The 12,450-nt window shown below is 40.0% G+C and overlaps 3 protein-coding genes across 9 annotated transcripts in view; 2 read left to right on the forward strand and 1 right to left on the reverse strand.

Annotated features, from left to right (window-relative positions):
• Positions 1-4,291, forward strand: part of LOC135493141 (uncharacterized) — a 19,120-nt gene extending 14,829 nt beyond the window's left edge. For 4 of the 6 annotated variants that reach the window (XR_010448197.1, XR_010448198.1, XR_010448199.1 and 1 more), the window contains 2 exons: positions 2,992-3,151; positions 4,015-4,291. The gene's annotated coding sequence lies outside the window, so the exon portion shown is untranslated. Of the gene's footprint in view, positions 1-1,758; positions 1,925-2,160; positions 2,890-2,991; positions 3,152-4,014 lie in introns of all 6 variants that reach the window. The other 2 variants (XR_010448195.1, XR_010448196.1) reach the window with 1 other exon arrangement.
• LOC135493140 (germ cell-less protein-like 1) overlaps positions 1-5,243 on the reverse strand; it is a 9,032-nt gene extending 3,789 nt beyond the window's left edge. Inside the window, exons 1-5 of the mRNA XM_064780109.1 lie at positions 5,046-5,243; positions 4,348-4,471; positions 929-1,123; positions 557-603; positions 228-359 (exon numbers count right to left, since the gene is read on the reverse strand). Of these exons, the coding sequence (XP_064636179.1) occupies positions 228-359; positions 557-603; positions 929-1,123; positions 4,348-4,471; positions 5,046-5,191 (644 nt within the window). The 5' untranslated portion in view covers positions 5,192-5,243. The remainder of the gene's footprint in view (positions 1-227; positions 360-556; positions 604-928; positions 1,124-4,347; positions 4,472-5,045) is intronic.
• On the forward strand, positions 5,242-11,966 carry LOC135493139 (trans-Golgi network integral membrane protein 1-like). 2 transcript variants are annotated; one of them, XM_064780107.1, is made up of 5 exons: positions 5,242-6,124; positions 6,416-7,309; positions 8,369-8,536; positions 9,655-9,809; positions 10,120-11,966. In XM_064780107.1, exons 1-5 carry the CDS (start codon positions 5,491-5,493, stop codon positions 10,267-10,269), a joined length of 2,001 nt encoding a protein of 666 aa, XP_064636177.1. In that variant the 5' UTR covers positions 5,242-5,490; the 3' UTR covers positions 10,270-11,966. The 2 variants fall into 2 exon arrangements, with proteins under 2 accessions (XP_064636177.1, XP_064636178.1); XM_064780108.1 differs by lacking the exon at positions 8,369-8,536.
• Positions 11,967-12,450: the final 484 nt, after the last annotated feature.

The raw sequence follows: 12,450 nt of genomic DNA on the forward strand, positions 1-12,450 counted from the left end.
TTCATGTGCGGTGGGCACTTTTTTTTACCACACTCAGCTTTTTACATGCTATGAATGAACAGGAAACACTTAAAAGTCGAGCTGATGCCTCTGTTAGATGTGCACCCTCATGACAACATCAAAGACACTAGTTTTGATCAACGGTTCACTACCATTCTATTTGGGCTCAGACAGTCTGGGTATCTCTTTATTGAGGATGTTGTTTTGGCAAAATTTGTCTGCTTTACCTGATTTCTCTCAGCAGAGTAGCATTCTGTGATGTCATGAGGTTCTTCTCCAACCATTCCTTGCATTTCTTGGTCACCTGGAGTAGACCGTACATGTAGGATGCATCACAGTAGGAGCAGACGGTCTTGGAACTGAAAGAACATATGAAATCGATGTTTATACCAAATATGGGAACAGGTTGCATACTTGTTTGGACGAGGTGAAAATGCAGGTGTCTGTGCACTGTTTGGTATACCCAGGAATTCTCAGGGAGGATTTAAGTGAGGCTCATTGGAACATGTTTATATTACAGGAGTTGGACCATCCAACAGTGAACGAAGATACATACCTGATTGTCTCTTTCATTGTGTCAGCACATTGCTGAATCAGCCCCTCCTGAAGAAGATGGAAAAGAGTCATGTTAATAACAAATTATATTGGTACACCTTGTTCTAAAAATGTTTTCTCCTTTGATGACCGTAGCAACTTTTTGGGAAGGGATAAATTTGACTATGATATCTTTTATCAAAAGCAGATGCTGTGTAACCTACTGTTGCTTTGATGAGGCTTTGGTATAAATCTGTGTAATATCCTATCATTCAAATTCAATAATTCTCAATTTGATTATACAAGTTGAGCAGACATGCACTGACAAGGATGCTGTGGAAGTGAGTTATTTCCCAACGGCAACTGCTTTCATCATTCAATGAAAACAACTCACCAAATGTAACAAAGATGCTGCGGCTAGTATACTGATCACTCTAGCCGGTTTAATATAGACATCATCACGGTACAAGGAACCAAACGCCACGTTGAGAGCCTCTTCATCGATATTCTGGTCGGGGATTTCCATGCGGATCACTTTCTGGTTCGATTCCTTCCAACCGCCATTGAACATACTCGAGAAATAGCCAGACTGCAAAGACCAAAAAGATTAGAAAATATTACCGGTAATCATCAATCTTTTGTACCCAAACAGTACATTTAGCATTATTTCTTCATACCTCAACATTTGTCAGTGATTGCAGTGATTCACTTTTCAGTGTTACCCTGAATCCAGCATTTCCCAGTGTGAATCATGTGATCCCAGTGCAGACTTGGTGTTTGCCCAGTGTGAATCCAGTGGTTCCAGTGCAGACTTGGTGTTTGCCCAGTGTGAATCCAGTGGTTCCAGAATTGGAGCGGTGTTTTCTAGTATTCATCAAATAAATCATTCTGGGTAATCCACTTGATAATTGAGCCAAAATAAATCACAGCTTGTTATTTTCCCACTGGACTTACAAGCGGTCACATAAGACCCCATTTCACAATAAATAGTTAGAATAGATTAAATTTATCAAATGCTCAGTTCTCAACTTTTTCAAGACAAAATGGTACCTGTAATTCTTCTCGCTGTACTTGCCACGGCTGTGACAGGGGTAGGGAAATTTTGGTTTCTTTGTTATTTCTCCAACACTAGGTTGGATGCTAGTTTAGATCTTATCCCAAGACCCTGAGGTTTAACAGTTTCTAGAATTTCCTTCAGATCCCTACTACATGTTTCTGTTTCAGGCCGTCATCGACCCATCAAGCATTCTCCAACTTGGCACTGATGGCTGTAAAACCAATTCAGAATGCGCATCAGATGAATGCTGTATCATCTCCAACCCCTGGATCATGAGCAAGAAGCGTGACCTGGCCCCATGGGCAATCGCTATACCTTTCCCAGCATCAACAGGTAATGCTGTCAATTTTCATATGATTATCAATAATTTTTCCAATTAGAACCCTTTTGCAATGATAATTCATACTACACTGTGTCTATCACGGCCACTTGAACTTCACGATGGAAGTGTGTCTCAAAGCTGCGGCTTTGCTCTGGGGCTCAAGCCAAGACCATTCAACAATGGATGAACCATGATGAGCTACATGTACCTCAAAGAGAGAGGAGTCAAATCCAACTCATTTTTTCAGGTTCTTGTAAGAAGTACAAACTAGAGGGTGAGAACTGCGGTGGCTGGGAAACCTGTGGGTGTACCAAGGGTCTTACTTGTCATCATGAACAACCGCCTGTCCTCGTACCTTCCAAAAGGTCTATGATGCCAGGGATATTCACATGCAAGAGCAATGACCAATGATGTCTTCACACCACAAGTGGAAACACCAACAAATTTAACAAGAGGGAATCATCGGTCAACTTCCTATTTGTTTCGTCAAATTCACTGTATTGCACAATAGTCCTCCAATAAATTTCTGTGAAATTTATCTAGGTGTTTGAAATAAGATATTTCTGTTGGTGTGCTCATCAATGCTCAAGAATATTAGAGTAAACCAGTGACTGAGCAATCCTAATAAGCCATTCTCTCAGTAAACTATGAGAGAAATAAGAATTTCACATACGTTTCATAGCAAGTACCCGATTCGGACAGTCCCCATCATTCCCATCGTATGACCAGATTGTTTTTTCTCACCCTTCCTCTTGTGGCGTCACTTATCACAAAATCTGGTTTCTAATCAAGATTGATCTCAATTTATGATATGACAGCAGAACTTATCTTAATCCCCGTACAGCAGCCTCATAAGGGCGATAAAATTTAAATCAACCTCAACAAACATTTCATTTTCACAAAACCTGAGAAGAGATCAGTGTTCAAAATGAAGATCGCTATTGTGTGTATGCTTTTGGTGGCAACTGTTGCTGCAGTGAGTATAAGTTTTTCTTGCCTCTATAGTCTGTTTTTAATGCCCCTATAGTCCATTTTTTGTGCCTCTATTTCACAATATGATTTCACAATATGATTTCAGGATATAATCAATCCACTTGGACTTATTTCCACCCACAACTGCAAATATGACTCCGACTGTGCCTCGACAGAATGTTGCGCCAAGTCTAACCCATGGATCGCCAGCAGGAAGAGGCGTGGAGCTGAGCGTGTTCTCCCCCTCTCGTGGGACGCACTAGCCGGTAAAATCATATATTTCACTTTCCGCCATTTTCTATAAACTCAGATGCATGAAATTCCTGATCACCTTGATAGTCAAAGCTCAAAGTATTGCTAGTACATGTAATATAGTATATGGTATATGACCTCAATTGAAAATAGCATCATCATCATCATCATCATCATGACATCATCAGTCTCAGATCTTATTTCATTGGGAGTAAAATCAGAAAAAGTATACATTGCATAACCCCTTATGCAAAAAAATTGTAGAGAAAAGTATACACAGCAATACCTTTTAGTCTTTCTTTTCACTAATTGCAGGTACGTGCAAAAAATACAGCCAAGAGGGTGAATCTTGTGGCAGCAAAATGTTTGGAGGATGTGGCTGCTCTAAAGGCCTTAACTGTGTATACCAGCCTCTGCCAACATTGACGCTCACACCCATTGAATTAAAACCAGTGGAATTGAAGCCAGCTAGGAAAATGGTGGTCGGAAACAGCCAATGCGAGGCATAAGACCTTTAAGAAATTTAATATTTGTAGCCGAGATTTGAAGTAATAAAATGTGAAGAAAGTATTTCATGTCAGTGTTATTCAACAAGCTTTACTCATTGAACAACAGGATACTTTTTCCAACGGAGCATTTGAACTCTCAAAGTACTGATGGTGAATCGCGTTGTCTAACATGGGACATCAAAATGAATGATTAAGAATTTCTGGCATTCACTCGAAAAACACTTGATCATTGGCATGGCATCCTGGTCCTATAAGCCAATTTCACAATTTGAGGTTTGTACATGTAAAACGGCTCCAGTTCATATAAAACCCATGTTTTACCGGCGTGTGATGTATCTATACCACGGCTCCTCCTCTTCTATTTTTAGGTCACTGTCTGACATATCGCACGAAGGGTCAGACCTGCGGTGATGTCAATCATGCAGTCTGTGGGGACCAAGGCTGCGCTCCCGGCCTCACTTGCAAAATGAATGCCATCAGCTTCCCAACTGCCCAACCCATCACATTCAGTTTACCAGGATTCCCAACAATGAGGAAACTAGTTGAGCAGCCCTCACTACAGACATGCCAATAGGACTAAACTTGCTGCTACAGGGTTTGTCAAGATCAGACTCATTTCATTGTATTTGTCATTGCTAAAATAAAAGCTGAACACTAATAAAATTTTATGAATTGTAAAACGATTTTTCGATTGACCATACCTGGCAGACATAGACTTTATGAAGCTTCCACTCCCGTCCTAACGCAACGATTGTGATGTCACTGTTTTCTCCATTCACAAACAACGTCTCATAAATGTATTTGGAGGTGGATTTCATCTTCTTCCTACAAAAAGATGGAACTTGTGGGACTTGACCTCTTGAAAATGTGCCGAGTTAACCCAGGATGAATCTGATGTTAAAAAAAACACTGCGTTGCGCACAACAGCAAATGATGCATAGTTAGGTGCAGTGCGCAACACACTGTTTTTTTCGAAGGAGATAGCGTTGACTAGAGGTCATATTAGTTATGTACAAACAGTACCATCGTCATATCCAAGACAGATGCCGCAATGGCGATGTAACGAAAAAAGATGTCGTATTTCTCAAGACGTCATCGTCATCATCATCATCATCAACATAAGTCAAAGGTAAATCCTGCTGACTTTATTTTACTGCATAATCTCATGGTATGTTATACGCGCTAGTGCCAGTAGCGGGCGTGGTTTACGTAAGCAGGTGTGGTACTCCCTCATACTCACAACAACATGCTCAACGGGAACAGCAATAACATGTCTCTTGACGTTAAATCATGAATTGAAGACAATTAAACATAAAAAACGGAAATCTCAGGTCTCTTGTAGCATGCATAGGCAGGGGTGTTTTCTTTTCATGCATTTGCATGAGTTTGTTTTGCTTGCCTTTTTGGTGTGTGCAAATCAATGTTTACAATGTCAGTATTTTGGTCATCAGACTCCCTTTCTTCAGAATCTGAATCTTCCAGGGGTCTCTTCCTCTTTGTTCCACCACCATGAAATGGAGATGAACTGCTCAAAAAGTTGCCCATGATGATCTTTTCCGAGAGAAAATTGGAAAAAAAGAAATGTTTATGCTTCACTTGCGCGACACTCAGTGGGGAAATTCCTTCACTAAATAGGGCCTAGCCTCAAATAAATGAGTTTACTTTTTCTATGCTTCAGTACACCAATTCTAAGCATGAAAGTATAAAGAACGACAATATTAAAACTAAGAATTCTAAATAATTCATTGATACAGACTATGCAGTTTTAGATATCATTCTCATCATATCATTGTTTAAAGAAATTTTGGGTTCTAAGCTATTTAAATGCCAAGTCAGAAAACAAAATGGAAGGTTTTGTGATGAGTTCGATTTTTCTCGTCGTTATGATCACCTTTTCTCCTCTTTGCAAGTCGTTACCTGTATCGACACAGGCATCAGGGGGTGTAGCTCCCACAGCCGCACCATCTAAGACAGTTTTACAAACCGCCATCGCCAAGTGGAAGGAAGAAAAATGCGAAGTTCTGCCGAAAAAAGTGGAACTCGATCAAGTAAAGTCGGCTAGTGACGTCACCACCAATTACAAATGGCTTCAGTATTGCAACATCTCATCCTCAAAGACTCCTTCATCACAGCTCTCATTATGTCTGGAATTGATAAAAGTTCTGTCAACGGACATTTGTCAAGATAGGGATGTTGCGACACGAAATCAGATGACCGAATTCCTCGCCACAACGACTCGGTTTCTTTTACTGCAAGATAAAACAGATATTTGCGAACGTTTCGGAAAGTTAACCCAGATTGGAAAAGTCAACGCTGACGTTTTGCAAAGATTAAAAGACTTTGCCCCAAAACATAAAGTCCTGGAGTCGCTGATGCTGCCATTTGAGTGCCCTTCTTACTGCAAGGATGAGGCAGAAAATGCTTGCAAATTCTTCTACATTTTGTCAGCAGTTTCAATAGGATTGCCTCTCCCAACAGGTACCTAACATACGAAGTGAAATTGTAATGCAACAACCATCTGCCATGCATATACAACAGTCACCACATAAATCACTCCGTATTCTCTTGGCTTGTCATAGTGCTGTACCCTTTAGTTCATCAATACCGATCAGAAGATTAACATGACATGTCCTGTATAGGAGGCTATATCAGCATGCCCATCGAAACTGAGGCAATTAGGTTTAATTCCGGTTGACAATTTGTGAGAATTTTATGGCGAGAAATATGATGATCTCCTTAGTTCAAATTTTTCTTTCTTTTATTTTACAGCAATACCAACAACAACTGTACCTGTTGCAAAGGATTCGTTGAATCCTGGGAGCAAAAATGAACAAGGGATGGCGGGGAAAGCTGGTGAAGGAGAATCTAAGACCCCTGATAGCGATTTGACAACCAATACAGATGTTACCAAGACTGATGATAATCCCCCATTACAAACAAATAGTGTGTTCTTGGATGTGACAAAAACAGAAACAGAAAACTTGACAGTACCAATAACTGCCTCTCAAGTAGGTGGGGCTACATTGAACACTCTTGATAGCAAGGGTTCTACTGGTAAAGAAAACCCTGTTGAGATAGGAAGCAGTTCCAGTGGTACCAGCGAAACTTCCAAAGTGGCTGGAGACATTGGCGTTGTTGCTTCAGTATCCCCTCAGAATACTAATCCGACGTCTGTTACCGGAACAGGAGATAAGACTGTTTCAGAGGGAAAGGATGACACTGCTGTCCCACCACAGACAAATGAAAATGTACATATTTATCCTATAGAAGATAAGAAACTGGACACAAAGGTAACAACCGCACCACCGAAACCTACAGAAGATAAAAAACTGGACACAAAGGTAACAACCGCACCACTGAAATCTAAAGAAGATAAAAAACTGGACACCAAGGTAACAACCGCAGCACCAAAACCTACAGCCAGGCTGACCACTGCCAAACCGAAACAAGATGGAGCTGCTGAAGGAGCGGAAACGAAAAAAGGTACAACTGCAAGTCCAGCGAAACTGACAACCAAGTCCAGTGTTGTGAAACAGAAGGAGGCCTCCCCTGCTGCTGGAAAGGAAACGGTCACACCAACTAAAAAAACAACAGCTGAGAGTGGCGTCCGTGACACTGAACTGCCTGGTCTCTTCCCAACGAAAGACTATAGTTCAGAATATGGTGAGTCATATTGTGTAGTTATTTACAACTTGGGACATTCTGTGTTTTTGAAAATATTTCCTATCGCTGCACTTATGCTCAGTTCCTGGAGACATAGATAAGACTAAACACACTTAAAAATGTGAGATGTGGTCGAATCTGGGAAATGTTACCCCCCTTTTCCTGTCCACGCCTATTAGTGTAGTTGCATGTCCTCAGAGCTTTCTCTTATCTGTACCAGGGGGGACTCCAGTTATTCAAGATATGTTTTTGCCCTGTTCTGGTATTGCTTGATAACTGCTTTTAGGAGTCCTCTCCGTCACATTCCTCCAAATTTACAAAATGTTTTTCATCTAGTTCTAAAATATTGTTTGCATTGAGGAAGGCTTTGTTACTCTTGCAAACTTTTTTAAAAGCGCCATCATAATGTAGTAAACATTTAAACCGGACTGCAACTTCTAGCTAATGCCGCCACACGTTTATCCATTATCTAACCGTCCCATTTAGAGTCCCATCACTATTTGACCAAAAATTAGTTCCTTCCTATCTGTTATACTTCATTTGAATTGATGACTTTTCGTAAAAATGTACATTGTTCAGTATGTTTTGTCATGCAGTTTACAGAATTTTTATGTTGTTCGTCTCCTTGTGTCATCATGTACACATTTTCATCATGTACATATTTTTCAACTATTTTGAAAGTCTGATATTTCTAACAGGGTACTTCATGTACATAATGTATTTCTGGTGTTGGTTTTGCTACATGTTCTGGTAGTACTTCAGTTTTTTTGTCAAATGGTGATGGGAGCTCTACATTCAGTCTTATACATTCTGTCTCTTCTTAGATTAACCTTGGCTTCTGCACCCTAAAGAGTTCAGCCAACAAGCCACTTTTATTGCTGCAAGCTATGTACTGCATAGCCATGACAACACGAAGATTGATTCCAATTTCAAATCAATCAGCGGTTGAACACTTCCAATCACAGATGTGATCATTTCATGGCTACAGCACATATCGCAGTGACAAAAATCGCTTGTATGCAGAGCGCTAAAACGCTTTGCTTTGCTTGCTTTTTGTAGGTGATCTTGATCCTGATGGTGAGGATGAGAGTTTTTATAGTGATGATTATCAGCAGCAACTCGCTTCAGATGTTGACCCTTTTGATGGTGATGGATTTTTAGATACTCCCGAGAAAAGCGAAAGAGATCCTTTTGCCCGTGAGCCCATTCAGCCCATTTATGACGAAGGTGAGATGACCTTCTTAGTTGGCGCAAGTTGCCTCTTACGAAGTGTTATCTATTATTATGTCACAATCAGAGCTCCCTCAACAGTAGACACAAAAACCAAGTTGTCTGTTTCAGCCTCGATATGCAAACTCTTATTTTCCAAAACCCCCCCTTTTAGAAATCCTTAGGAACCACAAATGTGAAGACATGGCAGAGCAATCCATCCAAATCCCTCATGCCTGTGAATGTAAGAAGAGTGATGAGAGCTCCCCAAGGAGGACATACCATCATTCCTTTCCTAGAATTGATCATACCTGTCCAATTTCTAGCAGCACGGTTTTAGACAACAGGATAAAATTAAGATAATACCATGTAGATGATTGGTGCGGGGATAATGGTATTCAGAATCATCAGATCATTTTGAGAAAGAAACCTTATCAATCATTATCTTTTTAATTCATTTAGAAGAGATATTTTGTGATATGAAGGACATAAAAGCGCTTGGGTTGTTTGTGCAATGTTGTTTTTTTGCAGTCAAGTTTGTCCTGGCAAAGCTGAAAAGTGGCATTATCATGTTATTGTTTGTCAGTTTTTACTTTCTTTTCATATATATTCAAGGTCATCTGCATTATTCAAATAAGTTTATTTATTCTTCGTCACTAGTTACTATCACGAAAATAATGCTCCGGGAACTGTTTTTTTTACTTTAAAGTCATAACTTCGTCATCGACAAATTGCAATACTCAAATAGTGTCATATACTATTAACTGTTACATTTTATGCCCCCACATAGCGCATACAGTACATACATAGATTAGATATAGATTTTGTGAAAAGACATATGGCATGGTACAAATGAAATTGATAGGCAAGTCTTATTGCGGTCAATATTTTCGTGTTGTTGCCGGGCAATAAACGCCAGGTGGCAAAAACCGGTGGTAATTGTGAAAATGGTTAACAAAAAGAAAAAATGCGCTGATGGTGTGAAGGAATATTCTGGCAGTTTTAAAAGTCCATACTCATTATTGACTGAACAGTGTTCTGGAGTGTGGTCACCTGTGGCACTTGTTGTTCCACAAACATTGTACAACATCTTAAAACTATTGAATTTTCTCAACATTGTTTATATTCCATTGCAGGTAAGACCAACGTCCTTCCTGAATCAAATTTGGATTCAAATGGCCCAAAAACACCAATAAAAGAGGACGTCAAGTCGAGTCATTTCATGGCGTATTTCCTGACTATTGTGGTGGTTTGCATTGTGGGATATGTCCTCTTTCATAATAAACAAAAGGTAATGCTTGAGTATGCTTCCCGCCCTCTCACACATATGCTTAGCCATGATTTTGTATCAATGTGTTATGTAAATATTGGTGTGACCCTTGTCTCCTGGTGGAGTGCTGTGAAAGGACATAGAAATCGTGGTGAAAATTGTTTATGTTATAATCAACACACTGTAATCCTTTAAAAAACACAATGATGAACATTTCAAACATTTGCCACCCTGCAAAGAAACTCTTGTCACATGACCACTTGTCTTCGGTGTGCATAAAGCTGTCCTGTCCTGTTATCTCATTCAAAAATGTCAAATTTGATTATTTCAGATCGTTGCGTTTATTCTCGAGGGCCGAGGTAACCAACGGCGACGCCAAGCACAGTCTGGTAATGTTGAGTACCGAAAATTATCATCAAATGTGGATGAAGTCCTCCCTGCTGCTGATAAAAAAGTGACGACACAGAACTATATCTATTAGAAGAAGTGGACTTGCTTTTTGTGATCACATCAACACCTACAGGCTGTCCCAAAAATTGAGATGTCTGTTTTTTTATCTCTGAAAGCAGTCATGTAAGACGTAAACTGCCTTACACCTTGGCATTAAGATTTGTTTTTAAAAAACGGACGTCTCTAAATTTTGGGCAGCCTTCTTGCTTCATTTCATAGCTGCTCACCTCCATAGATTAGGTTCAGAGTTCTGTATTCTAGTCTCATCATTTGCGGGATAGAACCTTCTGAAAATTAGATGTTATTGCCAGTAGTGGATGAAGGGTTACCCACTGCCAGAAATTAGGTTGGCCTTTCAATATTACGAAATGTATCAGAGTGAAAATGTTGCTCGGTCTAAATTGATTGTGTATAATTTCTATCATGGAACCTCCGATCTGTATTGAGCAAGAAGGTGCTCACTGAAAAGAAATTGTGTGATTGTACTGTATTCAAGGTGTAATTATTCTGTGTATATCTTATTGATCTGTGTTGAAAAGGACATATCAGATTTCCTCTGTTTGGTCTATCCCTTTCATCAACACCAACTGGGTGCTGGGTAGAAGAGATGCTTAGAAAATATTAAAAACAAGGTCTGGGTTCTGTAAGCAGTCGGGCACGGATCCTCAATGGATGCGTGGCTGATCGATATATTTCATTATGTTCTGCCCATATTGCAGGTGGATCAGCTTGTTAAAGCGGACATATACTGCTTTACAGGTCATTGTGATTATTTGGGAATAGACTGTTATCATATTTATGCAACGGCTTTTTGTACTTATCACTATTTTCATAAAAAGTTCTTTTTTACATCTGTGTATATTATATCATGTGGTTCACCATGGTACTTAATGCTGTCTGGTGGTCTTCTGTTAGTGTAACAATATCAGAGCGTTTAAAATCTTGAATATGAGGGGACCTTTTCCGGACCACACACTGGTCCAGATTGATACTATCACTTAACCGCTGGTGAGCGCACATGATAAGGATTTCAGCATTGTTTGTTTTAAGGTTCGTCATCACTTGTTGCACAAGCTAACACCATTATAACGTCAGGAGACATATTATCGCCAAATGACATAAGTTATTCCCAATGAAATTTTGGCGATAATATGTACAATGACTGGCGATAATATGTCGACTGATGTTACAGTTTGCTCATTCTACCAGTATATCTAGACTACACGTAACGTCATGAGTGAATTTTTTTGTTTATATTTGTACCCACTGAATTACACATGTTGAAGGACACAAGTTTCACCTCCATTAATTTCAATTGCAGAACTATTCCATGTCCATTTTGTTTCTTAGTCGCTTAAGATGTGAAGTTGTAGCGGTTGCAAATATATTTGAGGTCACAGTATTGGTCAGGTTGTTTTTGCAGAGTACTGTGCTGTCTTGGCAGAGCTGGTGTGATCGATATGACAATTCTTGGGCATTTTTATTTCTCTGATTGCTCTGTTGTAAACCAGTGTCTTGAAATGTCTTCTCTTAACCCATGACAAGCCAAATACATCGAAATTTGTTGGTGAACAACCAAAAAACGGTCACCAGCCATCTAGGTCATTTTGATCCGTTTGTCGTGCCAACCCTTCTGGGACCTTACAGTTCATGACTCGTACATGTCTCGGTGACTATCAGCTGCTTTGTCAATGTATACTCTGTAAATAAAATTTTCTACTCAACACATATTCGCCAAGTTTGTAATTATTCTTAGAGAAGACTGTGTCAGTGTGAGGTCCTCACCATGGTCACTATAATCCTATGCTTTAGCAAGCTGAGGAGATAGTCTCCTTGGTAACTTCTTCTCTGCAGTCAATTTCCATAGCCGTCGCATCCTGGGGTCGTGCACCCCAACAAAACTGCCAGTTTCCTGTTCCCCACAGGGCTCCAGTGACTGGAACTCTAGCAAAAAAAGCTGGCATAGCAGGAGGAAAGTCCCCTGTCCTGTACGAATTGTCCCATCTTTCCCAACGATATCTGGTCGTTTCGCACTAGCAACTTCGGAGATGACTTTGTTCTTGCCAAAGTGACAGGCACTTTGAATAGGCTGGTTACTCTGAGCTTAATTAAGTACGCATTTGGGGAGGGGACCTGCAAATCGGAAGTACTTGTATGTGTCAAATTGACCGACTAATGTCTGTTAGTACATACTCTTTGAAGACCATCTACA

The sequence above is a fragment of the Lineus longissimus genome, chromosome 9, assembly GCF_910592395.1.
Source record: "Lineus longissimus chromosome 9, tnLinLong1.2, whole genome shotgun sequence".
NCBI classification, from domain to species: Eukaryota; Metazoa; Nemertea; class Pilidiophora; order Heteronemertea; family Lineidae; genus Lineus; species Lineus longissimus.

Coding starts and splice junctions, on each gene's coding strand:
- LOC135493139 (XM_064780107.1), top strand. CDS start 5,491: ATGGAAGGTTTTGTGATGAGTTCGATTTTTCTCGTCGTTATGATCACC. Junction 7,310..8,368: donor AGACTATAGTTCAGAATATG/GTGAGTCATATT, acceptor TGCTTTTTGTAG/GTGATCTTGATCCTGATGGT. Junction 9,810..10,119: donor TCTTTCATAATAAACAAAAG/GTAATGCTTGAG, acceptor TGATTATTTCAG/ATCGTTGCGTTTATTCTCGA.